Below are 13,857 nucleotides of genomic sequence, written 5' to 3'. Positions count from 1 at the left end.
TATCTCCTTCTTAAGCAAAGCCTGTTTGTATCAAGACTGGCAGTAAGCAAGGCTCCTCCATTTCTTCAAGATCAAAAAAGACACCAAAGAAGGAGACTTCTGGAAGCTCAAGCTACGGGGATGTGCACCAGGCATCACAGCAACATCAGTGCACCCAAAGCACCAAAACCATGGGGTGCCCCAGCAACTCGGGCTCCTCGCTTCGGGTCTCGCGGGGACACGGGTGGGTGGCGAGGATGGGGGGGACACTTTATGCAGCACGTGTTTCAGCCATCACCACCCCAATCTCCTGCTGGGGAGGTGGCCCAGGACTGTCTGGCACACTGGGACCAGCACAGTCTGCCTTGGCAGGGCCACCACAACCCCAGGGGAACGGGGGTGGGACAGAGTCCTCCCCCCAGCACGCTCTCTGCTGAGCTCCTCCTCTCTGACGTTTCCAAACTCACCAAGCCTTGTTCCTTACAAAATAAGAAGACTAAGTTCACACTTGGAAAAAACCCACCAAAACCCCTTTATTTCCTTTAAAGCACAGCTTTTTTTTGGGTCCCTGACAAAGCAATATTCTCCAGGCCAGTTGGAATCTGGAAAAATACACTTACTCAACCTAGCCACCATGACTCCAATAACAATTATAAAATGTCCAATAAAACTTGCATGTAATGTCAATTCAAATCTTGAAAAGCAGAATTAAGTGGTATATCAACATTAAACTTTATTGCTTCCTTTGCAGAGCAGGAGTATTGTCAATAAAAGTCATTCTGAATGAAGAAAAGGGCAGTAAATATTAAATAAACAGGTTTTTGTTGAAATGCTATAAATGCACCAGAGCTGCGTTTTACACTGGGACCCTTTTTTTTCCCCTTTGCAGACTCCCCTCGTGATAGAAATAAGTCAGTAATTGCAAACTATCAATAAAGCACCAATTAAAGGGTGGTTAGACGCATGCATTTACAATATGTCATTATGAGCCTGTATGGGGTTGGGCTTTTCAGATCCCAGTGGCTCCGTCCAAATTCCCCCAGCACACAACGAGTCGTGCTGCTCGTTAGGGGCCCTTGGAGGAACCACGAGGGTGCTGGAGGCCAGTGTTGCCCCCAGGGCTTCAACCCAGGGGGAAGGCAAGGATGGAGAAACCCCAAGCTGAGAAGGGAATGAGAGAGGAGTGTTTGGTTGGGCTTTTTGGTCACGGAAGGTTCTCCTGGCAGAGCTGTGAGGACAAAGCTTCACCCCCTCGGTCCACTGCACTGTTGTTTTCCTGCCAGTGCAGAGGCCAGCAGAGCATGACAGCTCTGCCCCAAGCCAGGGCAGCTGAGCTGCAGCCTGGAAGCTGGCACCACGGTGAGTTCTGCTCCTTTCTGGGTCTGCTCACCCTGGAAAGAGCCGTTGCCATCCTCCCTACGCTCCCCTGCACGCAAAAGTATTCCCACTCCCAGCTCCACCTCCACCACGTTTCAACACCCATCTGCTCCCTCCAGAAGAGGCTGACAGAGACAGGGTGTTTTGCTTTGCCCACGAGACACGAGCAGTTTTTTAGGGTTGGGTTGCACACAATCCTCCCAGGGATGCCAAAACCCTTGGGTGCAATGCCCATCCCAAACAACTGGCACCTCGTGGAGCGATGCCCCGAGACCTGTCTGGGTCAGGCCTCTTCTGCCCTGCTGCCAGGGCAAGATCCATCCCCACAAAACCAAACGTGATGCCACGAGGTGTGTGAGTGAGCAGAGGAACAAGCTGGGGGTTCAGTGGTACCCAGACACAAGGGGATGCACTGGGGGAGCGGGCATCTCTGCGAGGGCACAGATCCCACACCTTTAACATCTGATCAGCATTTCTGTGGCTTCCCAACAGAGTTTATAAGCTGTTCTCCAGCTTAAGCATCACATGTATTTACAGGAAGCAGTAACAGCTACAAAGTATGAATTTCATGGTGCTGAAATGATGTTGGACAAACCCCACAGTCGGCAAGGGCTGGAAGCTGCACTTCTGTGAATCACAGGGGCTGGGGCTTAATGAGCTCCTCCAATTATACCAGGGCAGAGATGACCCAAATCAGATGTGGTCTTGCCAAGTGCACATGCAGGAGCTTCTGCCCTCTGACTTCTGCACAAACTTATTTATTTCATGTACAAAAAGAACCCACCACAAAATCAAGCAGAATGTGAATGACACTAATGTTTGAAGAAATTAGTTTCACTATAAACTCAGTAAATCTGGTGGTTGTAAAAACCACCTCAAACTTTTTCACAGAGATTGAATGTTAAATATATATATATAAAAAATATCCTTTCAAAGGGTGAAAGATGGCTATAAAAATTAATTTGTGGAGAAACTGCCAGTATTCATCCCAGTCAGAGGCTCAGACCCTCTGCACTAGTCCTGGCCTGACATTTCTCTGCCATCTACAGGAATGGAAACCAACCCAGCAGCAAGGGAAACAACCTTCCAGCAGCACACCAAGAGCAGCCACACCAGCGTGAACCACCCCAGAGCCAACAGTTAATAGCTGTGAATCATCTTGATTCACTTGAGCCTGAACTCTTGACCTGTTGACTGAGTCAGTTCCTCTGGATGCTGCTCCTGCCCCGAGAAGATGAGCTCCAGCAAACCACTGCTGAGACAGCAGCACTGCTGCTCCTGCAACACGTGCCCACCCAGCAGCAGCATTTTTAACTAAAAAAGGGAGATTTAGACTAGATAGAAAGAAGAAATTGTTAGCATTGAGGGTGGTAATCCCCTGGCCCAGGCTGCCCAGAGAGGTGGTTGAACCATTCCAAGTGAGGCTGGAGTAACCTGCTGTAGTTGAAGCTCTCCTGGCTCACTGCAGTGGAGTTGGCCAAGATGACCTTGAAAGGTCCCTCCCCACCCAAATCAGTCTCTGATTCTATGATCCCACCTGGAAGAGGATCTGTAAGAGGCCATGTATGATGCACATCCGCCGTCCCAGGAAGAGGAAGAAGGGCACCACCAGCTCAATGAAGTGATTGACCAGGGTCTCAAACCGGTGGAACCACCACGGCGAGCGATGCATGAAGTAGGCGATGGGGTTGGGCACTGGCTGGGTCTGAAAGATGGAGAAAGAAAAGGAATTAATCCTCATCCTCCCAGGCTCATCACGGTGGGAGTGACAGATCTCTTGGCCTCCTTCCTCATTTCTTCCCCCAGGTTTGCTCACAGACCTGTCCTTTGCCTCTGGCCACTCAATTCTTTCCAGAGAAAATGATTTAATTCCAGTTTTTACCACGCAGATCAAGGAATTTTTGAAGCAATCCATCTTTTATAAAACAAAAAGTTTAATTTTCTCTCTTTTTTTTCTTTTATCATAACCAAAACACACTCATCTCAAATTAAGCCAGCTATTATTTCATCCTGAAATGTTACACACAGCTCCACACCAACGGATGTTAAATCGCTCCACACCAACGCTGAAGATCATCAGAGCAACCAAGCAGATACAGAAACTGAGAAAAAGATTTTCTCAGGGTCAGGCAGCAGGTCAAAGAGAGCCAGGAATGGAAACCAGATTTCAAAACCTAGGAGATATTCTTTCAAAATGTTTAAATTTGAAATAAATGTGGTGGTAGAGTCGCTTTCCAAGATGGTAATTGGGGAGAGGAAAGTGTAATTCCTCTAAACATGCTATATTGGTTTAAGGTATTTACACACTGGCCCTGTGACAATATTATTCTTCTATCAGCCTGAAATTTTTGGACACTGGGAGATCTTCCATCCAGCAGAACAGAGCTGCAAATTTTACAAAGGAAACAAAACTGAATCCTGACGTGTTAATAACGGCCACCCTTCGAAACGCTGCAATTTGAGCAAAAAAAGAAAGAAATTCATTTATCTTCCCCTATCTGACAGGCTCCAATTTCTTCGTATTGTTTTAAAAACTACGACCCAAAAAAAAAAAAAAAACAACCAGAGAGGATGAAGACACAAATTTTAATTGAAGGAGACACAACACATCTTTAAATTATTTGTCGCTAAATCAAAAATACAAACAAAACAGGGGAAACACTGTGCTAGGCATGGCAACCGAGCGTGCTTCCACTGCCAAATCCCACAACTATTGTAATTCCTTATTAGCAAAGCTGGGATTAATAAAGCTGGTGCTTTCTAGGGGTTTGAGGCTGCTGTAACCCCTCAGGACAAGGAGACCGCATCCTTCCTTCCTCGGACACCGGCGCCGGATGGAGCCGGGGTGGGGTCAAGGAGCTCTGCCAAGGTCAGGACTCCCCCCTCCCGGGCCAGCAGCAGCCCCGGGTGCCACCCAAGGTCCTTCCCCCTCCACACGGGACCTGTTTCGAGTTAATCTGCTTCTTGGACTGCTCTTGAGCATTCCCAGAACGTCAGGGAGGTTCACAAAGAGATTTGGGGTTGGTTTGGTTTTTTTTTTTAACCTTGATCTCAAATTGCTGAGAAATGCTTTTATCCTTCCAAAAAGGCAGGTTGCTTTCTTGGCTGCTTCTATGACTTTTTTAACCAAAACCAACCTGGATGAGGTATCAGGGCTATGGGTTGAGCCTGAGATGAGCCAGTTTCCAGCAGGCAATGTGCAATTTAATCTCACAATGGGATGGCCCTGAACAGTTACATGTTTGAGCGTGGCTTTGCAGGGCTGGGCTGACACCTCAATTTCAAAGCAAAGACCACAGAATCATGGAACAGTTTGGGTGGGAAGGGACCTTTCAAGGTCATCTGGTCCAACCCCCTGCAGGGACAGGGACATCTGCAGCTAGAGCAGGGTGCTCAGAGACACCTCCAACCTCCCCTGGGATGGTTCCAGGGATGGGGCAGCGACCACCCCTCTGGGCAACCTGGGCCAGGGGCTCACCACCCTCAGTGTCCAAAATTCCTTCTTTCTCCCTAGCCTAAATCTCTCCTTTTATTGTTTAAAACCATCCCCTCCTTGTCCTGTCCCAACAAGTCCTGCTCCAAAGTCTGTCCCCAGCTTTCTGAAAGGTCCCTGAGGTACTGACAGGCCCCCAGCAGGTCTCCCCAGCTGGAGCCTTCTCCTCTCAGCTGCCCCAGCCCAACTCTCTCCTGCTGGGCTCCCAGCAGAGGGGTTCCCCCCTCGGGTCATTGCTGGGGCTCCTCTGGTCCTGCTCCAGCAGGTCCCTGTCTTTGCTGTGTTGAGAGTCATCCTCAGCTCTTGAACTTGCCATCTGGTTCCCCCAACCCCTTCCCCTCCATCACAGGCTCACACTGATGCCCTCCTCGACCCACAACTGCAGCCAGCAAGCCCTGCTTGTTGCTTTGGGCTCAGACTCAGGATATCACCCCCCAGCCTGCTGTGCTTAGGGGCAGAAAGACAAAATTGCTGCCCCCAGTCCCAGGGCAGTGGGACAAGAAGCAGAGGGAAGTTCTTGGCTTGGGCTCACGCAGCAGCCGTGCAGAGGCTCACGTGGGGACAGCCTGGGCTGGCTGGGTAGGTTTAAGGCTTTTTTAGCAGCAGCCCAATCCTTACCCTGAAGGAGAAATGGGGGAAAAAGAAGAGAAGCACAGCAATGGGACGTGGGTTGATGGCTGACTCCTGGGTGCTATCCCATCATCATCCTTCACCTTACCAACGGTGTCACTGTGGGACAGGCAGGGTGACTGGTGACGAGCCAGACTGGAAGTCAGAAAGAAGGAAGGAGCTGGATCCAAGCTGTGCTGATGGTGGAGCCCCTGGGGACACCCTCTGGAAGGGACCCTTCCCTCCTCAACACACACCTCGAGGATGTCAGAGCAAACAGGGCACTGGAGCCTCTCTGCAGCCCAGTTAACTCTACCCGGGGGTCCTGGGGGGCACCCAATGCCCTGTTTGGTGCACCTAACCATGCAGCACCCAGCTGGGGCTCGGGGAGAGCACCTGGGGCATGTCATGGGGGTTAGAGAGCAGCTTGCCCAGTGCTCTTCCAGTGTCATCACACCCTACAGAGACATCACGGCGGTGTCGGAGCCCAGGAGCCGGGCAAAACATTCCAGCATCACTTCACCCAGCTCAGTTCATGGGGGATTTTGAGCTTTATGCTTTGCTTCGTGGCTGCTGTGCAAGGAGAAGCATCCTAAGGAGCTCCTCTATGTGGAGAGCTGTGAGCTCCTGACACACAGGGATTAAAACACAGCCCCAAGTCAGACACAACCAGCCCAAGGCAGATGTCCAGCGAGAGGAGCTGAGCAGAGCCCTTGTCTCCAACAAACCCCATTCCTGGACACCACTGTGAAGCGTAAAACGTTTTTAAATCAAAAAACAATTAGCAAAAAAGCAGCTTTATGTGTCAGCACGAGGTGCAGCATAATAAACCTTCTGCCTCCCTCACACCTCCAGCAGCCGGCGAGAAGCGGGGCCGCAAACGCGCTTCGAGATCAGATTGGGGAAAATTAATTCCATCACTCCTGGGCAGATTTGCAGCGTGTGAGCTCGGGGGGTAGGGGGGGAGCTGCTGAATGGACCCCGGGTCGCCAGCGAAGGCATGTTCTCTGGCTTGTATCTCCCAGCTTTTACGAGGGCTGGTAACAGATTCTAAAAATATGCACAATAAACTGGAGTTTTTTTCTCCCTAAGGGGTCTACGGTTTAATTATGTTCTTAGTGAGAACCATTAAAGTGCTAAGTACCTGAAGACTCCTAATTTACTAAACTATATGCTACTAAAACCCAACAGAAGGCTATTATACACCAGAGTAAACGCTCTTCTCTGGGACTGTAAACGCTCACGGGCTCTGCTCTCAGCCTCCTGACTGCTGGGGCATTACACACACTCTGCCGGAGTATTTAACCCCGGTGTGAGACACCCCAGCTCAGCCCAGGGAAATCTCCAGGCTCTCCTACACGTGTGCATGAAAACAAGTCCCACATTGTCCTCGAACAACCCGCTGCTCAGGCAGGGCTGGGGATGTTGTTCTTGTACCGCCAGCGGCGCGGCTCCGGCCTGAGTGAGGGGGTGGGACAGGAGTGGGAAGCTGCAGCCTAGGGAAGAGCTTGTCCCCTCCAGATCACAACTGAGGAGCAGCTCAGAGAGATATCAAGTCAGGTTTATCTTTTGCAGTGATGGGTTTTTACCTTCCTTCACTCCACGGTCATAGAATCATGGTGCCATGGAAGGGATTTTTGAAGGTCAATTAGTCCAACCCCCCTGCAGGGACAGGGACATCTGCAGCTAGAGCAGGGTGCTCAGAGACACCTCCAACCTCCCCTGGGATGGTTCCAGGGATGGGGCAGCAACCACCTCTCTGGGCAACCTAGGCCAGGGGCTCACCACCCCCAACATCCAAAATTCCTCCCTTCTCTCTAGTCTCAATCTCCCTCTTTTAGTTTCAGACCATCCCCCCTTGTCCTATCCCACCAGGCCCTGCTCAAAAGTCTGTACCTAGGCCTCTTGCTGAAGAGTCTGTCCCCAGCTCCCTGAGAGGCCCCTTGAAGTCCTGGAAGGCTGCAAGGAGCCTCTGTTGTACCTGCTCACTCCTCTGAGCATCTCAACAGCTCAAACTCAGAAGGCGCCTTTCAGAAAACAGTAGCAAATTATGAATGAACCCGTTTCAAAAAGGTGAACAAGAAATCCATTATTCCACCTATTTGTATAAGGTAAACTCAGATTACCTATTGATCTAGACAACCAAAAGTATACTTGGCATTAATGTTACATCAACACCAAGGACAACCTTTCCAAACATCACCTAGAGCAGAAATCTGGCTCGGTGAAACACAAAGGAAGCCATAAATATTCCTGTACCCTCTAGAAACCACCATTTTCCCACTGGAAGGCATCTACTTCAGCAAAATACTTGAGAAAGAAGAGTACTAAGAAGGATACTAAGACTTAGAAGAACACTAAGAAGAGCAGCATCCTGGAAAACCAAGCTGAGAGGTATCACTGAATGTTTTCCTGAGTGTTCTTGGAAGGACCCGTAAAGCCCAAGCCCTCCAGCTTCCCAAGGCACTGAGGCATGAACTCATCTCCTCAGCTTCAAAATAAAAAGGATTCTCCATCGCAGAGCATAAATTGATCAACGTGATCCAACGGGCTGTTTCTCTGCCCGTCTCCTCTGCTTCAGATCTTGACCCTTCCTCCTTACGCATCTGCAGATCAAAGCTCCGCTCTCCCAACCCTGAGCAGCAACCCGTGCAGAAGAGCAAGAGGCAGAAAGGAGACAGATAAACTGGGTCGCTCGCAGCTGCTGGGAGGTGTGGGAAGATGGGTGTCTTGACTGAAGTCAGCCCACCCCATGCTGTGTAGCAACCAAGGACTCCTGCAGACACCTTTCCTCCTAAGGGGGCAGATTATGGAGCTCCCTCGCCGGTGAGGGTTTGTGGTTGGCCTTGATTGATGAGCCACGCATCAATCTGGCACAAAGATACACACGTAGGCAAGGGTTTGGGAAGGAAATTGAGCAGCAAACTGCTCGGCCTCTTGTGTAGATCCCAAAGGAACCTCGTGCCATGTGTATTTTCTGTGCAGATTCACGAGCAGGAGGCTCCATGTGCAAGCTACGAACACGCTCACTCACACAAGAGCTAACCCGTTGAAGATAGGCCCTTTGAAACTTCCCAATTATTAGAAAATGACTCCAATGAAAAGGAAAACATAAAAAAAAAAAAAAAGAGAAGGTTGTCTCTACCTTAAAATGCACAGAGACCTAATACCTGGGCGGGCCATAAGGGGTTGGCCCTTCAGTAACGCGCTATCAAAACAGTTCTCTCAATAGATCTATTAGAAAGAAAAGTCACCTAGATGTTCCTGCTGGGCAGAGCTTCCCTCGTCCAGTCAATAGCAATATTCAGCTCCTAGAAAAACACACACTGGAATCTGCCTGCTTTAAGACAGCAACCCAAGCCAAGGAGATGTGTGTTTGACTCCGTGCCAGCACGACCATAAAACGTTGGCAATTTAGTAGAGCCGTAGTGCCGCGCCACTCTCCCCAAGGACCTAAATAAACTTCAGATGGAGAACATATATTTTTCCTTTTTATATATATAAATCTGCTGTTTCATTTTTAACTCCTTTCCCCAGCCCTCCCTCCGTGGAAGGTTGTTCCAAGCTGAAACAGGTCCCTGCTCCTCCCGCCGGAGCGAAGCCTCGGCAAGGAAAAGTTAAAAGCATGAAAAATCAGGGGAATGATTCACGTCTGGGCGTTGGGTTTCTTGGGGAGAGGTGGCTGCACATGTGGCCACGCACGCCGGAGGGGAAAGGGTCTGGGGAGAACCTTCTGCTCTGCAATTTCATGCCTTGGCGTTGTAAAATATCCCCGGGAATAGTATTTTTTTTTTGCCTGTTCAAGAAGTTGCACTTAAGTCACCAGTGGAGGTGGAACCTCCCTGCCACCTCCGTGACATGGAGCTCCCAAGCCAAGCTCTGATGAGTCAGCCCTGACACCAGCTCACCAGGGGCACGCTGAAATGAGGGATTCCTGAATTCCTACCAGTAGGGTGGGGGCAGAAGGATCTCCAGCTGTGCTGTTTGCTTTTCCAGACTGCACCCTACCTCCTGGTCAGAGCTGTCCTCCTCCAGTAACACAGACCACATTTCCACGGCCCACAGCCTACCTGTTTATTGACATTGCTCCTCCATAGCGTGCCTCCGAGCTGCTCCCTCTATACACAGTTAATTGTGGATGTATTACAGATTCACCTATTTATTCTGTACATTCTTGGAGGAGTCCAGAGCTAAAATTACACAAGGAGCTGCTGAACTGTTCAGGCTATTTATTTGTTCAAAATCCCTTTCAAATAATTAGCAGGGTCTGGAACAGACATCTCGGCTCTGGTGGGGGCCAGAAGAAGCTGGTGTGACCAACTGTGGGTCATTTCTGCCTTTGGGGAGGAGGTTTGTTTATTAAGAGCACCAGAGATGGGTCACGTTTGGTTTAGGGGGTGGACCAGGCTGGGAGGCATGTCTGTGAGAAACAGGAGCTAAGGGCAACACGTGCTTACCAAGAAAGTCCCATCCCAAAGGCAACGGGGCAGCTGAAGGAATTCTTCTCCAGGATTCAGACCCAGTTGCCATCAGATGGTGCTTTCCTGGTCATCCTCTGAGATCTTCCCAACAGAAAACCTCTCCCTGGCTCTCTGATGGAGCTCCCCTTCCCCAGTGGATCGTGAGGCAGGTCGCTCACCAATATTTTAAATTGCCATTTAAGAGCATATTGCAAATGTGATCCTTTAATTGGTCACTATTATGGCTCTCTATTAGAGAAGACAAGTTTTTCCACACAAGGTAAGCCCTTGCGAAAGCACTGAAAAGGTTTAAAAACAACCCAGTCCTGATATATTTATTATATATTTGTCTATATATAAATAATTTCACGAAAAGGAACGTACTGAGTGGAAACTCCATTTCAAATGTGATCCCAGGTGGTGGCAAAGCTCTAAAATTGCAAGGCAACATGTAAAGAAAGATTAACGACCTCAAACAGGCACAAATTTATGAGGTGAAAGCCCCTGTAATCCTAGAGAAAAATGATACCAAACGTTAGACTAGACAGCTAGAAAATACCTCTGCTTCGTTCATCTGGCCTCTGCCATTCTCCATTTTCTTTTAATACACGTTGCCTCTGGGTTCATTTTGGCTTTTCTCCTGCAGGCCAGAGGTATCACTTTGGGACATGAGCCTGATGATGGATTTGCCAGCTCCCACAAGCTACCCCCTCCTGAGCAACTGGTAATCAGATAACAGGCAGCAGCTACTCTGCCACATCCCAGGAAAAAAGCAGCTGAAAGGAGAGAAAACAGAGCCAAGACACCACATCAAGCATTCATCACTCCTGTGAGACCCAAAGCCCCACCATCAAGTGGGCTGGGATGACAGGATTTAACATTCCCAGCACTGAAGCTCCTGCAGTTCCTTGTTCTGCCCGAGCACACAACATTTTGATGGAGAGGATGTCAAACATCTCACCCCAAAGAGCATGGGTCACCCCAGCGAGCAGCATCTGCCGTGCTCTGAACTCCAGCTAGGACCAGATGGGACCTCTGGGTCCCACAGCTCATTGCCCTGAGATCTCTGGCACCTCGAAGACCCCCTTGAATGGCAAATCCACTGCTTTAGAGAGAGGGTGGAAGAACATCTTTCCAACCACCCTTCCAACCACTCAGGCAGCCCCAGGGACTTCAAGCTCCCATTTACTCTAAAAACATACCATCCCTGCTCTCCCAAAAGGCCCATTGCTTCACTTTTTTACCTTAAAGGTCCAGTGCTAAAACCAGGATCTGATCTCCTTCAGAAGGCTTTTTTTTTGGGTTTGCACTCCTCAACACGACATTCAGCACCAGGCCAAGGAACACAGGAGCAAAGCCCCCGGCTCGTGCCTGTGTTTGGATTAGGCAGTTTTGTGGCCTGGACGTTTACAGTTGGGTTAGTTGGTTGGTTTTTTTTTTCCCCTCAACTCCAGACAAACAGTGAGATCTTTCATAAAACGTGTTCATAAAGGGTAAATTGTGCCATTAGGAACTGACTACCTGGATGGTCGTTTGAAGTCTCCCAACTGGAACGCCACCGCGCTCCAAGCCAAATCCAGCACGGGGGGTAGAAGGGGGACTCTGTGTCATGGGCTGCCTCCTTTAACTCTCCAACTGCCTGACAGACAGAGTATGCTCAACATCATCTGCCTCAAACGTGGGTGCTTGAACCAACCTGCTGCTTTGAGCAGCTGTTGTTGTAGAGGGGCTTCTAAGGGGTAGAAGGGGCTGAGGGCATCCTGGTGCTGGTGAGCTCTGCGAGTCACCTGGGCTCCACTGAGAAGACTTAGAGCCAAAATAAAAGGAGGAGAATAATGTAAATTGAAACTTTCCTATTAAAATGAAACAAAAGAGTGATCCCAGCACTCATCGGGGGTTTTAGCAAGGCTGGAAAGGGTGAAACAAGTTGAAGATGGTCAACTCCTATCCATCCTCCTGGATCTGCTGCTATCTGTAATTTAAAACATCCCTCCAAAATAAGAAAACCCCTGAACTGACTCTTCATTCCACTGGAGAGGTACAAAAAAAGGATGGACATCATTAGGAACACAGGTTTTGCCTAAGAGGCCCAGCACATGGCTTTGGAGAAGCCCTGGCAAGGCTGGTGTGGGGTGTCTGCTCCTCCCTGCTCTAGGCATTGTGACACCTGATTAATACACTCTTTATTACCTGGTCATTAAGGGCAAGGTGAAAATAAAGATCCTTGGGATTTGGGAGAGTGAAGAGTATGGAGCCACCTCACCCTTCTGTGCTGAGAAGGACACCAAGGAGTTCCTGGAGCAGACAGAATTATCTCTGCTCCTGTAGACACTAGAACAGAGATTTCTAACACACGTTCTCATCTTGTTTCATGTGTCATTTCCAGCCCATTTGTCAGCAAGGACAAGTGACAACTTGGTTGAACGTGGTTAGAATGAAGATGTTAATATTGTTTTTAATCCAAAATGACTATTCCAGCTCAATCCAAGTTGAATATATAAAGTAACATGGTACATTCCCCATTCTCCTCTAGAAAGGACATTGATACCAACACCAGCACAACTCTGCCTTTGGTTTCCTAGGGAAAAAAATGGGAAAAAAACCCCAAATCTGCCAAAGTATAAGTCTGGAGAGCAGCAAGTGTCACCTCCTGCATTAGTTGCTCTTCCCCACCCAAACAAGAAAGCAGGAACAACCAGGTGACTGTCCCAAAGTTGTAGCCACTTACTTCTGTTCCAAGCTTTCTCTCTAGTATCAAAGGATGCAGACTGCAAGAATTTGGGACAAATAAAACAATTCCCTAAACTCTTGGCCACAAGGAGCTGATGCACAAACTCTCCCACCAGTTGGATGAATCCAGCAGCCAGCTCTGCTCTGTCTCACCAACCAGCCACATCTCTACAGCCATGGAAACCACCACTGCACCTTCTGGTGTGGAAATCAGATTGGGAACTTGGGTTTTTTTCTCATTAAAGGCTTAAAATAGTGACTTCTTACAAAGCCATGACAATTTGCTAGGAAGTGATACGCACAGACAGTGACACACAGAAATATGAAATTCTGTGAGTGCCATCTTTGGATGTAGAGATACAAAAGTGTGCTTGTTGGAGATGCCCTCACCCTGCTCAAGGCCCTCCTGAGTAAAAATAATAATTACTTATATTTTTAAGGACAATTTAGGAATGGAAAGTTCTACAGTATGCTCTTAATAACTCGGGTGGTTTCCCTTCCAGCACCAAAACATGATGGATTTTAGGCAGCACGTGCTGGAGGAGCTTGTTAACCAAGAGGGACTTCAGGTCACCTACAGGGTTGGGTGACATCTCTCCCACCAGCACCAACCAAAGCACATCTGAACGTTCAAATCCTTTTGCCACGAGGTTGGTGGAGTGCTGTACTTACAAAACAGGCAGAGTGATTACACAAGTGCTGCTTGTTTCTCTGCTTTTCTGAAAAAAATAATAAATCAATTCCATAGACAGATAAATTCTACCCAATAAAAGTGTCGCTCCCGTATCCCTGAGGACATAATAATGCCCTCACACTTGTCCTGAGTTGGAGAGCTTGCAAATCACTTATAAATAAGACTGCAGACCTAAGCCAAACGTCTCATTTTTAATAAAGCCTTTTACCTCCTTTCCTAACGCCAAATAACATCCCGGAGCCGCTCTGAGCCCGAGCACCGAGGGACAGTGGTTCCCTTCCCCCCTTCCTCCCTCCCTCCAGCCGTGCCCGTGCCAGTCCCCGTGCCACCGTGGGGCTCACACCTCGTGTTTACCCAGGCTGGGTTTGGGGGCTGGATTTCTCACCTATCCCCCCCCCTTACTGGCACCAGCCCCGTGCCTGCCCGAACACTGCGCCCATTGATGCCGCGGGGCCGGGGCGATGCCGGGCTGGGAGGGGGGGTGAGGAGGGGGGGGTTGCCTGATGAAGTTGGGT

The 13,857-nt window shown here is 49.1% G+C and overlaps 1 protein-coding gene across 1 annotated transcript in view; it reads right to left on the bottom strand.

Annotated features, from left to right (window-relative positions):
- Nucleotides 1–3,061, bottom strand: part of LMF1 (lipase maturation factor 1) — a gene marked incomplete at its 5' end in the record, with an annotated part of 60,139 nt that extends 57,078 nt beyond the window's left edge. Inside the window, one exon of the mRNA XM_008942996.1 lies at nt 2,894–3,061. Coding sequence (XP_008941244.1) covers nt 2,894–3,061 — 168 coding nt within the window. The remainder of the gene's footprint in view (nt 1–2,893) is intronic.
- Nucleotides 3,062–13,857: the final 10,796 nt, after the last annotated feature.

The sequence above is a fragment of the Merops nubicus genome, unplaced genomic scaffold, assembly GCF_000691845.1.
Source record: "Merops nubicus isolate BGI_N331 unplaced genomic scaffold, ASM69184v1 scaffold6846, whole genome shotgun sequence".
NCBI classification, from domain to species: Eukaryota; Metazoa; Chordata; class Aves; order Coraciiformes; family Meropidae; genus Merops; species Merops nubicus.
The sequence above is the reverse complement of the archived record's forward strand: the minus strand, read 5'-3'. Positions and strand labels throughout refer to the sequence as shown.